The sequence below is a fragment of the Neolamprologus brichardi genome, chromosome 14, assembly GCF_056152115.1.
Source record: "Neolamprologus brichardi isolate AB-2024 chromosome 14, ASM5615211v1, whole genome shotgun sequence".
NCBI lineage: Eukaryota > Metazoa > Chordata > Actinopteri > Cichliformes > Cichlidae > Neolamprologus > Neolamprologus brichardi.
This window is the reverse complement of record NC_142117.1, coordinates 30401485-30417187: the sequence shown is the minus strand read 5'-3', so window position 1 is coordinate 30417187 and position 15703 is coordinate 30401485. Positions and strand designations below refer to the sequence as shown.

Below are 15703 nucleotides of genomic sequence, written 5' to 3'. Positions count from 1 at the left end.
TGTTTCATAAAGTTGCTTTCACTCAAATATGCAAGGAACTTTATGACACAATCACACATCAAATGTTTGAGGACCCTGCGTAGAATCTTTCCTGTTCCTACAACTGTGCACTTCTTGATAGAAATCTTGGATGTTGTTCCAGGGACCTGCTGTCATAAACCGAGTGGTTTTCCCAAGGAGTGGACTCAAAAGCAGACACACGGGAAAACTTTTTACTGAGATTTATTGAACTCCAATAATCACAGGGTAGAGGGGATCTGGGGTTGGAATAACTAAAGGGGACAACAAGTTGACTGGCACTGGAGAGGGGGTCATGAGGGCTGGATAACGGAGGGGAGAGTGGCAACGAGGAACAGAGAAACGAGGAAGGGTCTGCAAGAAGATGGAGAAGCTGTTATTGTTATGAGGTAAGGAGCAGATAACAGAAAGGACTTTCCTGGTGAGTTTGTTCTTCTTACTTGCAGGTCCGAGCTCAGGGGGCACTGAGGAGGGGAGCTCAGTGGAAGTGTTGAGAGGTAGTTGAGCAGCCAGAGTATCTGGGATACAGTGCCAGCCTTTGGTACTTCTTGAGTGACAAAAATGAGGTCCCACGCATGCACCTTGCTTTGCGTTTTACTGATACAGGCTTTTACACACTCTGTATGAGCAGCTTTCCACACTACTCTTTCCTCTGGTCTTCTGGCAAATTAACAGCCATTTAACGGCCGCTCACTTTTGGCCTTTATGTTGTTGCTGCTTTAAAATGACCCGGTCTACCTATGCTAACCCTGAATTGGCACAAAGGCACAGTAGCCCTCAGTACAATTTTTCACAGCCATGTTAACATGACACAAAGTTACTTGACTTTATAAAGGTAGCTCTCCATCTTCTACATCTATAACAGTTCCAGCACAAAGCTACACTTTAAGGGTGTTTACTAGCAAAAATATATAGCTACATAGACCAAAGTTTCACTGTGAAAGCTGCCTAAAAGTTTTCTAACATTTTTTCTTCTCCAGAAAATGCAATAAAATAATTTAACTTCCTGCTAATATTAGCTCCATCCTAGTCTTGAAGAGGTTGTAGTGTTAAAGAGATGTAGTGGGACACTTTTAACATGAACCTGGATTTCATTTTGTGCTTTTGTTTTTTGTTTAATTGATCTAAATAGTCTGCTGAAAACAAACAAAATAAAGGTTATTGTAAGCATGTGAACATTTACAAGGAGATTTTGCGGGGATGATATCATCTTTTTGCAATCTGATGCAATATGGACATTTCACATTCTTATGTCTAATTTGACTGGAAGAGGGAGCTATCCAATCAAAACATACTGTTCTTCCAAGCCTTAAAGAGAGAAGTTTAAATACTGCTCAGTAAAAGCAAAGGTGTTTGACTGAGCTCAGAGGTGTGAAATCTGATATTAAAGAAAATTTACCACATACTTTATCCATATTTGCTTTGCTTTTTCTCTTCTTCTTTTTCTTCAACTTCCAAACAGAATATGTCTTTACAGAATGCTTCAATCAATGTAACACACTTTATTATAGGTGGTTTTGACACACTCAGTAGACCTATTGCTGTTGGTGTGGTTATACTAATAATCTATCTTCTTGCTGTTGTTGCCAATATGATAAATATCATGTTTATTATTTCTGACAAGAGATTACATAAACCAATGTATCTTCTGATTTGCAACCTTGCTGTTGTTGATATAGTGTACACCTCCAGTTCCAGTCCAACAATGATTGGGGTTCTACTCGCAGGTGTTAATACTATATCCTATGTGGCATGTTTAATTCAAATGTGTGTTTTCAATTTGGGAACATCGATGGAGTCATTTGTTTTAGCATTTATGGCATTGGATAGATTCATTGCAATAATTTATCCTTTTCAGTATCAAAGTTATTTAACAAACACACGTGTTCTTGTTCTTACATTTATCATGTGGTTCGTTGCCTGGTGTTTTGTGTTTTATATGCCTGCAACAGTTGTCCCCCTCCCACACTGCAGTTCAAGGCTGAAATACAGCTTCTGTGACTTTGCTGCTGTAATAAGAACGACCTGTGTTAACCCAGAGAAATATTTCAATGAAGTTTCCATTGCAGCATTTTTTATTTTCTTTTTCACTTTCGTTTTTATTTGTCTTTCATATTGTGGAATCTTACTTTTTGTAAAATTATCTTCAAATAATGAAAAAAAGAAAATGGGGAGCACTCTTGTGAGTCACTTAATTTGTGTAATCGTTCATTACTGTCCTGCATTTGTGCGCATTATGTTCACCAGGGTGGGTGTGGTATTAACTCTTGAGGAACGCCAAGGTTTAGTAATTGGTGCAGTCCTCGGTCCATGTCTTGTAAATCCCTTTGTGTACTGTCTTAGAACAAAAGAAATTAAACAAAAGCTCTTTAAGATTTTCAAAAAGTTTAACACATCTGACTAAAATCTTGTGAACTGAGTGTGCTTATTTTTTTTTTTGTAGATAAACAGATGTTGGTGTAAATTTACTGAACATTATTTCACAAAATGTTTGAAACACCAACCATTCACTTTGATTCTGGCACAGAAGACATGACATGAGACATGAGAATTATTCTACTTGTCGGTTTTACACAAGATATTTTCCTTACCTTAACTATTCAATTCACTTCATACAAAATTTAGAACAAAAGTTTTTGATTTTGTTTTTAATTTAGTTAAACTGTTTATGTGTCTGTGAGCAACAGTATGTTTTTTTCCTGCTATGCTGTAAATAATCATATTTTAATCAAGAAAAACTAAAAAAAAAAAGTAATTATTTATTTGAACTCCCTCAGTAATTCTTTTGCTTGTTTCAAGACCTTCAGTTGTGTCTGATCATGTGTTTTGGAAACTAAGGATTGTATTTAATACCTGAAAGCAACAATCAGTTTTTACTGCATTTCAAAAATGAATGAATGGCTCCAACACCAGCCTAACATAGTTTAGATACCTAAGCTAGTGGACTGCTGTATTTTGACAGACATTTCAGTTTTGTTTGTTAAGTAATCCTATATCAAAAAGACATCAAACGATCAAAAAAAGTTGCTCTGTGTGGGCACACCTGGAAGAAATGACACAAGTAACTTGGCTTCCAGTAAAAGAATTTGCTTTTTTGTATTGGTAACATCCTCCTCTCATTCCAAATGCCTTAGCACTGCTAGCAACAACTCTTACAGCTACATGTCTAAAATAAGACACGTTTCTGTCGATAAATTGAGCCCAATATGCAGTAAATTGCCTGCAACAGACAGTTATTCATTTTTCTATATAGTCTCTTCCCATAGTTTTCCACCCCTGAAAAGGAAACTTCTACACATAGATATGCAATAAGGTCAGACACAAAGACACATTTGTAACAGATTTTTGAAGCCTTATACACAGCCTCTGTTATACACATAACAGGCTTTTGAAAATGTATGATTTTATCTATTTGTTTTCTTATTTGGGGAAATTGTGAAATTGTTTTGTTTTTTAAACAAATTTGTAAATTACTTAAAAAATGTTTACAGAAGCAGCGAGTGGCGGTTTTTGATATAAGCGACATGGGCCATTGCCCAGGGCGGCATCGTGGTAGGGGCGGCATCATGGCATCGGCAAAAAAAAAAAAAAAGTTGCTCGCACCCATGCTGCCTTGACAACATGCCAGCGTATTTTGGGGATTGCATGGGCACCGAACAGTTTTCTATTGCCCATTTGAGAGGAGTAAGGACGCCCTCCATTTACGAGGTGCGCCTGCTGCTTGCTACACAGGAAGGAGAGGGGCGGGACGGCGGGTCATTCTCTGGCTGGCTGGAGCACCTAATAACCAGCTCGCAAAATTAAAAAAAAAAAAATCCAAAACAAACAAACAAACTAGGGCTATCAACGTTAACGCTGTCGTTGTGATTAACGTGATTAAAGTTTTTAATATAATTAATCCATCTGGAGCACAGAATGACTCAAAGTCCCTGAAACAAGGACAGGATGTCTGAAAAATAAATTGCTGTTATCAGGATAAAAACAAGCAAAGTCAAGTAGTCAAGTAAGTAATAAATGTTGTGAGCCAATTAAATTCAATTCAACCAGCCCGCTGGGGTCTTTCCGGTTAAAGGTTTCATGTTCTCCCTGTGCCTGGAGGAATTCTCTATGGTACTGCAGCTTTCTCCCACAGTCAAGAAAACTTGCATGGAAAGTTAATTATTGGTAATATTGGTTCTAAATTGGCCACAAGTATGAAAATATATATGGAGTTGTCTTTCTCTCTGTGTCAGCCACTGTGACTCACAACCAGTCCAGGGCATTCTTTGCCCTGTTGTGGCTGGGATATGCTCCAGACTTTTAGATAAGTAGAAGAAAATGGATTGATGGGGTTGAGGCATTCTAATCTAAATCAAGATGCGCATAACCAAGTTGTCTTTTATTTACCTTTGCAAAGGAGTCAAACAACAGTACAGAGTACAAAAGTAATTTACATTTAATGTCATTCTTAAGGCCCTTTCACATCAGACATGGCACACATTCCAAGCACTGCATTGACCACTAGCTGGAGCAAATAGCTCAAAATTTGTGTTGCGTTGGCTTCCTGCACTCTGCATGTGCGTCATTTTTTGCGCCTGCTGCACGTGTTCTAGATGCTCCCTGTCATTTCGAAACACATATCTCTCATGCGTACTTGAATGGAAATATGTAGTTTGAGTTTCATGTGATGTCCTAGAACAAAGATTAAGACATTACTGTCATGGGCATCAGTGTTTTTCCTGCTGTCCTTCATGTCGTGGGATGTCTTAATATAAAACTCCTGCATGGACCTCAGTACATTTTGCTGTGCATTTTATATTGTTTTGCAGCTGACAACAAGTGCGTTTAATATAACATTAATATTATTTCAGATAACAACAAAGGAGTTAATTGAACCTTTTTGATTACATAAACAGAAACCATATATATTTTACACATTTTTACATATTTCACCTTTTAGTGGTGAGTTGGATAAATGTGCAGGATTCTTAACATAATGTTTGCTTCTGTTTCACCAATAGTGGCACCTCTGATGACGGAGCTAAACTTGCCTTTTTCGTCCAGTTATTGCGCGACCTTGCACTGAAGTGAGCACAAGTCATTATACTTACTAACCTTGAAATCTCTTACTCAGATTTTTTGGCTAAATTTAAGAATGTTTTTGACAAGGAATCCATAGCAACGGCAGCCTCTCACAAATTACTAAACCTCAAGCAAGGTAAGCGGAGCATGTCCGACCTTTCAATTAATTTTTGGATACTGGCCGAAGAAACAGGTCAGAAGCTATCAAAAGCACTCTCCTAAATAATGTGTGAGGATGAGCTAATTATGCGTGAACTGCAATTTTCTCTATATGCTCTCATGACCCTATGCATCCGGGTGGATGAATGCCTCCAGGCTCGCCGGCACATGCGGGGTCGTGGTTTCTGGGAGCCGCTGGCACCTGTGGGCTCACTGCCCGGTGACGGAATGTCCAAACCCAGACACACACGTATATGGTGATGGTGAAAAGGGAGAACAGTCCATGCAGCTGGGGCGCTCACGACTCATACTTGCAGAACAACAACGCCACCTAACCACTGGTGAGGACAAGTGACAGGGTGGCTCTGTCACTTGGTGTTCACTCTCTTTGCGGTAGAGTATCACTTCCTGTTCCTGCTCAAACACGGTGGTGTTTTTGAGTGGCTTATCTGCTTAGCAATTTAATTAAAAACTCTTAGATACATTATTTTTTTCATAGCATAATCTTCACGTGCTTCATCCGAAGCACACTTTCTGTGTACTCACTATCTAATTTATAGCCAAAGTATTCACTCACTGTGTCTTTACTGTTTTCAGGAGGAAGCATAGTCTTAAACAGAAGCAAACAAGGGCTTCTGTTTAAGCACTAGTTTGGTGGTGTACCTACATGAACAGGTACACCACCAACCTGTTCATGTGTCTAACCATTTTTCCCCACTCGGCGACACACCCGCCGGGGGTCAAACTCTGGTAATTGGTGATTCTGTTCTCAGACATGTGAAGCTAGAGACACCGGCAACCATAGTCAATTGTCTTCCCGGGGCCAGAGCAGACAACATTGAGGGAAATTTAAACCTGCTGGCTAAGGGTAAACGTAAATTCAGTAAACTCATAACTCACATCGGCAGTAATGGCACCCAGTTACACCAATCAAAGGTCACTAAAATCAATATTGAATCGGTGTGTAACTTTGCCAAAACGGTGTCAGACTCTAGTTTTTTCTGGTCCCCTCCCAAATCAGACCAGGAGTGACATGTTTAGCCGCATGTTCTCCTTAAATTGCTGGCTGTCTGAGTGGTGTCCAAAAATCGATGTGGGCTTCATAGATAATTGGCAAACCTTCTGGAGGAAACCTGGTCTTGTTAGGAGAGACGGCATCCATCCCACTTTGGATGAAGCAGCTTTCATTTCTAGAAATATGGACAACTTTATTAAACCCCCCAAAATATGACTATCCAGAGTTGGGACCAGGAAGCAGAGTTGCAGTCTTACATGCCTCTCTGCAGCTTCTCTCCTGTTATCCCCCCAAAACCCATCTCCATAGAGACTGTGTCAGCTCCCAAACAGACAAAAAACAAACTAAAAACCATCAATAAACAACTTTAAACATAAAAAATCACAAAGAAAGAACAATACAGTATCCACATCTGAACCAAAGAGTAAACAGTGAAATGTGGATTATTAAATATTAGTTCTCTCTCCTCCAGGTCTCTGTTAGTACATGACAATTGATCAACAAATTGATTTACTCTGCCTTACAGAAACCTGGTTGCAGCAGGATGATTATGTTAGTTTAAATGAATCAACACCCCCGAGTCATTCTAACTACCAGAAATCTCAAAGCGCATGCCGAGGGGGCGGTGTGGCAGCAATTTTCCACACCAGCCTATTAATCAACGAAAAACCAAGACAGACTTTTAAATCATTTGAAAGCCTGATGCTTAGCCTTGCCAACCCCAGCTGTAAAACTCAGAAACCAGTCTTACTTGTTACCATCTATCGTCCACCTGGGCCATACTGTCATGATCCTGGGTCTTTTGACCCAGCGTTTAAAGTTTGAGTTTATTTTGTTCATTAGGTTATCTAAGTTCATTTGTTTATTAGATTCCCCTTGTGTATCCAACCCCTGTTAAGTCTCCCTTGTCCTTCATGTGCTTCATGTCTGTGTTTCTTATGTTGTCATGTTTGCGTTTCATTATGTTTCCCATTTTATTTTGAAAGAGGTCCTGTGTTCCTGCATTTTGTTTTACTCTTCCCCTGTGGCGTTGTTATGTTCATGTTGTGTCTACTTTGCCTTTCTGTTCCATGTTTCAGGTCCCTATATTCTGTCTCCCCAGTCTGTTAAGTTTACATGTCTTGAGTTCCATCAGTGTGTTTCCTGTTTTACTTTCACAGTCTGTCCTATGTTAATGTTTCTAGTTTTGCTTCCCTTGTCTCGTCCTGCCTAATTACTCCCAGCTGTGCTCTCCTCCTGTGGCTCATTCCCCCTCGTTATCCCTCAGTGTATTTAAGCCCCATGTTTCTCTTTGTCAGTGTTGCGTCCTCCCTCATAGCTGTGTGATTTGTCCCTGTGGCTCCTTGTGCTTTAGTTTTCCCAGTTTAGTTTAGTTTTGTATTGTTTTTTGTGTCCCACTCCACGCCAGCAATAAAGCTGTGTTTTTTGAGTTTACTTTTTGTCTCTGCGAGTTTGCGTTTGGGTCCTACTCTTGCCTGCACACAGCCATATTGTGACACATACAGAGAGTTTCTGTCTGATTTCTCAGACTTTTTATCTGATTTAGTGCTGAGCTCAGGTAAAATAATTATTGTGGGGGATTTTAACATTCATGTAGATGCAAAAAATGACAGCCTCAACATGGAAATCTGTTATTAGACTCAATTGGCTTCTCTCAAAATGTAAAAGAACCCACCCACCACTTTAACCACACTCTAGATCTTGTGTTAACATATGGCATAGAAACTGAACATTTAACAGTATTTCCTGAAAACCCTCTCCTGTCTGATCATTTCCTGATAACATTTACATTTACAATAATTGATTACACAGCAGTGGAAAGTAGACTTCATCACAGTAGATGTCTTTCTGAAAGCGCTATAACTAAGTTTAAGAATATAATCCACCCACTATTATCATCTTCAATGCACTGTACCAACGTAAAGCAGAGCAGCTACCTCAACGCTACGCCAACAGAGGTCGATCATCTTGTTAATAATTTTACCTCCTCACTACGTACGACTCTGGATACTGTAACTCCTGTGAAAACTAAGGCCTCAAATCAGAAGTACCTGACTCCGTGGTATAATTCTCAAACACGTAGCCTAAAGCAGATAGCTGATAAGCAGATAAGCTGGAGGGGAAATGGCGTGTCACAAATTAAGAAGATTATCATTTAGCCTGGAGAAATAGTTTGTTTCTTTATAAGAAAGCCCTCCGTAAAGCTAGAACATCTTACTATTCGTCACTGATTGAAGAAAATAAGAACAACCCCAGGTTTCTCTTCAGCACTGTAGCCAGGCTGACAAAAAGTCAGAGCTCTTTTGAGCCAACCATCCCTTTAATGTTAACTAGTAATGACTTCATGAAATTCTTCACAAATAAAATTTTAATCATTAGAGAAAAAATTACCAATAATCATCCCACAGATGTAACATTATTTACAGCTACTTTCAGTACCATTGATATTCATTTAGACTCTTTTTCTGCAATTGATCTTTCTGAGTAAGTAAATGGAGAGTCCTCTTCACGCACAGGTCAGTTATGGTGTTCCACAGGGTTCAGTGCGAGGACCAATTCTGTTTACATTATACATGCTTCCCTTAGGCAGTATCATTAGAAGACATAGTGCACATTTTCACTGCTATGCTGATGACACCCAACTCTATCTGTCCATGAAGCCAGATAACACACACCAATTAGTTAAACTGCACTAATGTCGTAAAAACATAAAGACCTGGATGGCCGCTGACTTTCTGCTTCTTAATTCAGACAAAACTGAGGTTATTGTACTCGGCCCTGAAAATCTTAGAAATATGGTATCTAACCAGATTCTTACTCTGGATGGCACTGCCTTGGCCTCCAGTAACACTGTGAGGAACCTGTGAGGAACATTTTTGACCAAGACATGTCCTTCAATGCACATATTAAACAAATATGTAAGACTGCTTTCTTCCATTTGCGCAACATCTCTAAAATGAGAAATATCCTGTCTCAGAGTGATGCTAAAAAACTAGTTGATGCATTTATTACTTCCAGGCTGGACTACTGTAATTCATTATTATCAGGATGTCCTAAAACCTCCCTGAAAAACCTCCACTTAATCCAAAATGCTGCAGCAACAGTACTGACAGTGACTAGAAAGAGAGAGCATATTTCTCCAGTATTGGCTTCCCTTCATTGGCTCCCTGTTAAATCCAGAATTGAATTCAAAACCCTGCTTAAATAAACGGCCCCATCTTATCTTAATGACCTTGTAGTACCATATCACCCAATTAGAGCACTTTGCTCTCGCACTGCAGGCTTACTTGTTGTTCCTAGAGTATTTAAAAGCAGAATGGGAGGGAGAACCTTGAGTTTTCAGGCCCCTCTTCTGTGGAACCAGCTTCCAGTTTGGAGTCGGGAGACAGACACTATCTCTACTTTTAAGATTAGGGTTAAAACTTTCCTTTTTGCTAAAGCATATAGTTAGGGCTGGACCAGGTGACCCTGAATCCTCCCTTAGTTATGCTGCAATAGATGTAGGCTGCCGGGGGATTCCCATGATGCATTGATTTTTTCCTTTCCAGTCACCTTTCTCACACATTGAATCGTACCTGCTCATACCTGTTCGTACTCTTCATGTTAAAAGGGAGTTTTCCCTTCCCGCTGTCGCCAAAGTGCTTGCTCATAGGGGGTCATATGATTGTTGGGTTTTTCTCTGTATCTATTATTGTACGATCTATTGTGCAATATAAAGCACATTGAGGCAACTATTGTTGTGATTTGGCGCTATATAAAGAACATTTAATTGAAATTGAATTGGCGTATTGAGTCTGTGTTTGGGTCCTGCCTCCATGCGAACTCCGTCTGAACCAAAGTTTTCAGTTGCCTGATCCCACTTATTGAATCAGTCACTCTTTTGGCTTAACCATAAGCACTTTCCCCCTGTGTAAACACATCTTGCAACACATTGTCATTGTGATGCACCTGTGTTGCATAATGGTGAGCACAGGTGGCAATAGTCAAACACAATTAAAGCTCAGGTGTCACCAGTTGAACACAACAACTCAAAATTTATCACACTTGTGGCTAATGATGTGAGGGTACATATCAGCCAGAGCACTGGTTTGTGAGGCACTACAATGGATAGAAATCCAAGAAGAGGAGTTTGTGTGAGAGGAAGTTGAGCAGGTCAAGGTGTTTGAGGTGGTCACTGAGGACAAAGAACAGTAATATCAGATGAAATCAGAGCTACTGTGATTGACCATGTTCTTGTCCATGGTATGACAATGAAGAAGGCCGGACAAAGGGTACAACCAAACATCAGTAGATTCACCGTGTCTCTCTAAGAGAAGAGAACAGGTAGTTACCTTTTTTGACATCATAGTATGTAAATGTTGACAGCAATTACATATGTACAATGACTGTACTACATACTGTAACACAGTAAACATGTTTAGGTACATCACTGTGCCAGTGTACTGTAGTATTGTAATGGAGGGTTAGTCTGACTGTTTGTAGGCCTATTCCATGGATATATTTTTGGAAGTGCATGTTCTCTTTTTGTAGAATTGAAAGACTGCCACATGGGGGTGGTAGGACATCTATGTTCTCCCCACACCAAGAGACCCTAATTGTCGACATGGTCTGTGAGAACAACACCATTAAACTGCGTGAAATTCAGCTGAGGATCATTGAGGACAATGTGCATTTTGAAAGTATCGACAGTGTCAGCCTCTCTACTCCTGTCCTCAAGCGCAACAGACCGTGCATGAAACAGCTGTACAAAGTGCCCTTTGAACGCAACTCTGATAGAGTCGAAGAGCAAAGATTCCAGTATATACAGGTTTGTATATATCCAGATACATAAATGTTGGTTACTGTAAGTAGTGATTTACTGTAGTTGGCCTACATCCCTTACAAAAATGTATACATATATATTTCTACAGAGAGTTTTTGAACTGGACGCAATGGAAAAACTCCATGAATGCATCTACATGGATGAAGCTGGGTTTAATCTTACCAAAAGAAGAAGGAGAGGCCGTAGTGTGATTGGCCAACGTGCCATTGTTGGTGTCCCTGGGCAGCGTGGTGGGAATGTCACATTGTGTGCTGCCATCAGCAATCATGGTGTTGTCCACCATCATGCCAACTTAGGGCCCTTCAACACTCACCAGCTCTTCATCTTCCTCAATCACATGTGAGATGCTCTGTTAGGGCAGCAGGATGAGCAGCCCATCTATGTTGTTGTTTGGGACAATGTTTGGGCCTCCAGGTTAAGGAGTGGTTCAGTATGAACCAAGGTTTTATCAATCTTTGCTTTCCACTGTGCTCCCCTTTCCTGAACCCCATTGAAGAATTCTTCTCCTCGTGGCGGTGGAAGGTATATGAACGCCAACCTTACACCAGGGTAAATTTCCTGCAAGCCATGGAACTGGCCTGTGGTGGCATGGGTGTGGAGGCATGTCAAGCCTGGATATGGCATGCCAGGGTTTTTTTCCCCCGTTGCCAGGCCAGAGAAAATGTGGCCTGTGATGTAGATGAAGTCCTGTGGCCTGACCCAGTATGGAGAAATGATGCTGTGGCGGAGTAATGCACTTTTTTCCTTTGTACTTCATTTTTATATTTGTGTGCTTTATTTCTACGTACAATTGCTACATGTAAATGCACAGGATTTCTGTTTTTTGGCAAATTCTCTTTTCTATGTACAAGTGTTAGAAATGCCCAGGTATTTTGTTTTGCAACATACATTTAGACTAAATAAACATTTATTTCTACCGCTTTATGTCCTGAGCATTGTGTTTTCCTTTTTTCTATGTAGTGTTTAGTGAGTACTCAGTAGAGTATATAATTTAGATTGACTTCAAGCATGATTTGACGGCATGGTTCAGTTTTGAGCACAGATTGAAATGTTTTGGGGTGAAAGTTTGGTTTTGCAAGAAGAGTCAGAGGTTTTGTGAATGTAGCTTGAAAACTGGGTTTTGTGTTCACAGTTTGGGGAAAAGGAGAGCAGCTTTTCAGGAATGTGTCTTAGCAATCGTGAAAAACTGTAAGTCTGTGCTCTCCAGTCCTTTCCTGGATGCCTGAGCGTGAGTGTTGGACTGAGCAGTGTAGTGTGTTTGTGAGGAGTGTGTCGGAGTACAAGAGCGGAGCAAGTGTACGAAGGAGTGGAGTGTGAGGAGCGAGGATAGTGGAGCGAATGACGAGTGTGCATTTCTCCCCACTTGCCGTGGATCCCTGGAGCCCCTGACCTTCCCCCCCACTTTGAATATAGTTCACTTGCTGACTGTAAAGACTGTTTGCTTGATTTCCAAGTTTGCACGTGAGTTCTTATTTTCTTTAATACGATGAGTAAAAATATATCTTATATCTTTATAGCGAGCTTTGTTATAGAGCAACAAACTTTTTGGCTAAATAATGTTCTTAAGTACTGATATGACATTTCGTATGAGTTATATGAGTCAGTCAAGTACTTATGTTTTTAGATTTTGTTTTTCAGAGTATCCAGAGCCATACAAATAGAAGATGTAACATTATTAAAGAGATTATTGACTTCTTTGCAGTTTTAGGTAACTGCTCTTTAACAAATTGTGCAATCTAATGACTGTTTCATAAAGTTGCATACGATTGGATACGCAAGCATCTTTATGACACAATCACACATTAAATGCTTATTATTTGTTCTGTAAAGTGTCCTTGAGTGTTTTGAAAGGCACTTTTAAATAAAATGTATTATTGTAACCACTGAATTGGCACACAGGCACAGTAGCCCTCAGTACATTTTTTTGACAGCCATGTTAACATGACACAAAGTTACTTTCCTTTATGAAGTTGGCTCGCCATCTTCTCCATCTGTACTAGCCATTAAGAGGGTGTAGTGTTAGAGAGATGTAGTGGGACACATTTACATTGACCAAGCTTTCTTTCATTTTGAGCTTTTGTTTTTTTAATTGATCCAAATGGTTTGACAAAATCCACTGAAAACAATCAAAATACAGGTTATTGTAAGTGTGTGAGCATTAACTTCCAATCAACCTTTATCCTGTCATTTAGGGGATGACATCATATTTTTGCAATATCTGATGCAATATAGACATTTTACATTCTTATGTCTAATTTGATTGGAAGAAGGAGCTGTCCAATCAAAACTTACTATTCTTACAAGCCTTAAAATGAGAGGTTCAAATACGTCCCAGTAAAAGCAAAGTTGTTTGACTGAGCTCAGAGGATTTTGTGAAGTCTGATAAAGAAGGTTTACCACGTATTTTATCAATATTTGCTTTGCCTTTTTTCTTCTCCTCTTCAACTTCCAAACGGAATATGTCTTTACAGAATGCTTCAATCAATATAACACACTTTATTATAGGTGGTTTTGACACACTCAGTAGACCTATTGCTGTTGGTGTGGTTATACTAATAGCCTATTTTCTTGCTGTTCTTGCCAATATGGCAAATATCATGTTTATTATTTCTGACAAGAGATTACATAAACCAATGTATCTTCTGATTTGCAACCTTGCTGTTGTTGATATAATGTACACCTCCAGTTGCAGTCCAACAATGATTGGGGTTCTACTCGCAGGTGTTAATACTATATCCTATGTGGCATGTTTAATTCAAATGTTTGTTTTCCATTTGGGAACAGTGATGGAGTCATTTGTTTTAGCAGTTATGGCATTGGATAGATTAATTGCAATAATTTATCCTTTCCAGTATCACAGTTATTTAACAAACACACGTGTTCTTGTTCTTACATTTATCGTGTGGTTCGTTAACTGTTTTTTTATGTGTTACATGCCTGCAACAGTTGTCCCCCTCCCACACTGCAGCTCCAGGCTTAGGTACACTTTCTGTGACTTTGCTGCTGTGTTAAGAACAACCTGTGTTAACCCAGAAAAATATTTCAATGACGCTGCCATTATAGCATTTTTTATTTTCTTTTTCACTTTCGTTTTCATTTGTCTTTCATATTGTGGAATCTTACTTTTTGTAAAATTATCTTCAAATAATGAAAAAAAGAAAATGGGGAGCACTCTTGTGAGTCACTTGATTTGTGTAATTGTTCATTTCTGTCCTCCGTTTGTGCGCATTATCTTCACCAGGTTTGGCGTGGTATTAACTCTTGAGGAACGCCAAGGTTTATTAATTGGTGCAGTCCTCGGTCCATGTCTTGTAAATCCTTTTGTGTACTGTCTTAGAACAAAAGAAATTAAACAAAAGCTCTTTAAGATTTTGAAAAAGTTTCACACATATGACTGAGATCTTGTGAACTGAGTGTGCTTTTTATTTTTATTTTTTAGATAAATACAGAAATATCCCTAACTGATGTCGGTGTAAATTTTCAGAACATTATTTTACAAAATGGTTGAAACACCAACCATTCACTTTGATTCTGGGACAGAAGTGAGAATTATTTTACTTACACAAGATATTTGCACCTTAACTATTCAATTAAAATCATACAAAATTTAGAACAAAAGTTTTTAGTGTAACTGTTTTTGTGTCTGTGAGCAACAGTATGCCTTTTTCCTGCTATGCTGTAAACAATCATATTTTAATCAACAAAAACTAATCAACTTTAGTAATCATTTATTTGAACTCCCTCAATAATACTTTTGCTCGTTTCCAGACCTTCAGTTGTGTCTGATCAGGTGTTTGGAAACTAAGGGCGATCGTGGCTCAAGAGTTCGCCTTGTAGTCGGAAGGTTGCTGGTTCGAGCCCCGGCTTGAACAGTCTCGGTCGTTGTGTCCTTGGGCAAGACACTTCACCCGTTGCCTACTGGTGGTGGTCAGAGGGCCCGGTGGCGCCAGTGTCCGGCAGCCTCGCCTCTGTCAGTGCGCCCCAGGGTGGCTGTTGCTACAATGTAACTTGCCATCACCAATGTGTGTGTGAATGGGTGGATGACTGGATGTGTAAAGCGCTTTGGGGTCCTTACGGATTAGTAAAGTGCTATACAAATACAGGCCATTTAAGGATAGTATTTAATACCTGAAAGCAATCAGTTTTTATTACATTTCAAAAATGATCAAAATGAATGAATGGCTCCTACATAGTTTAGATAGCTAAGAGAGTATACTGCTGTATTTTCACAGACATTTCAGTTTGGTTTGTTAAATGATCCTATATCAAAAAGACATAAAACAAACAAACAAAAAAAGTTGCTCTGTGTGGGGGACATTTGGAAGGAATGACACAAGTAACTTGGCTCCCAGTAAAAGAATTTGCTTTTTTGTATTGGTAACATCCTCCTCTCATTCCAAATAATTGAGCACTACTAGCAGCAACTCTTACAGCTCCTCCCATAATTTTGCACTCTGAAAAGGAAACTTCTACACATAGATATACAATAAGATCAGACACAAAGACACCTTTGTGACAGATTCTTAAAGCCTTACACACAGCCTCTGTTATGCACATAAAATCATACATTTTCAAAAGCCTGTTATCTACTTGTTTTCTTAATTGGAGAAATTGTGAAATTGTTTTTT

At 39.3% G+C, this 15703-nt stretch overlaps 2 protein-coding genes across 2 annotated transcripts; both read left to right on the top strand.

The window, feature by feature from the left end:
• The first annotated feature begins 1483 nt into the window (after positions 1 to 1483).
• On the top strand, positions 1484 to 2422 carry LOC148098973 (olfactory receptor 7D11-like). Its single transcript, XM_087851722.1, has one exon. The coding sequence runs from the start codon at positions 1484 to 1486 to the stop codon at positions 2420 to 2422; it is 939 nt and encodes a 312-aa protein (XP_087707848.1).
• Positions 2423 to 13534: 11112 nt separating this feature from the next.
• On the top strand, positions 13535 to 14473 carry LOC118454629 (olfactory receptor 1M1-like). Its single transcript, XM_035910211.1, has one exon. The coding sequence runs from the start codon at positions 13535 to 13537 to the stop codon at positions 14471 to 14473; it is 939 nt and encodes a 312-aa protein (XP_035766104.1).
• Positions 14474 to 15703: the final 1230 nt, after the last annotated feature.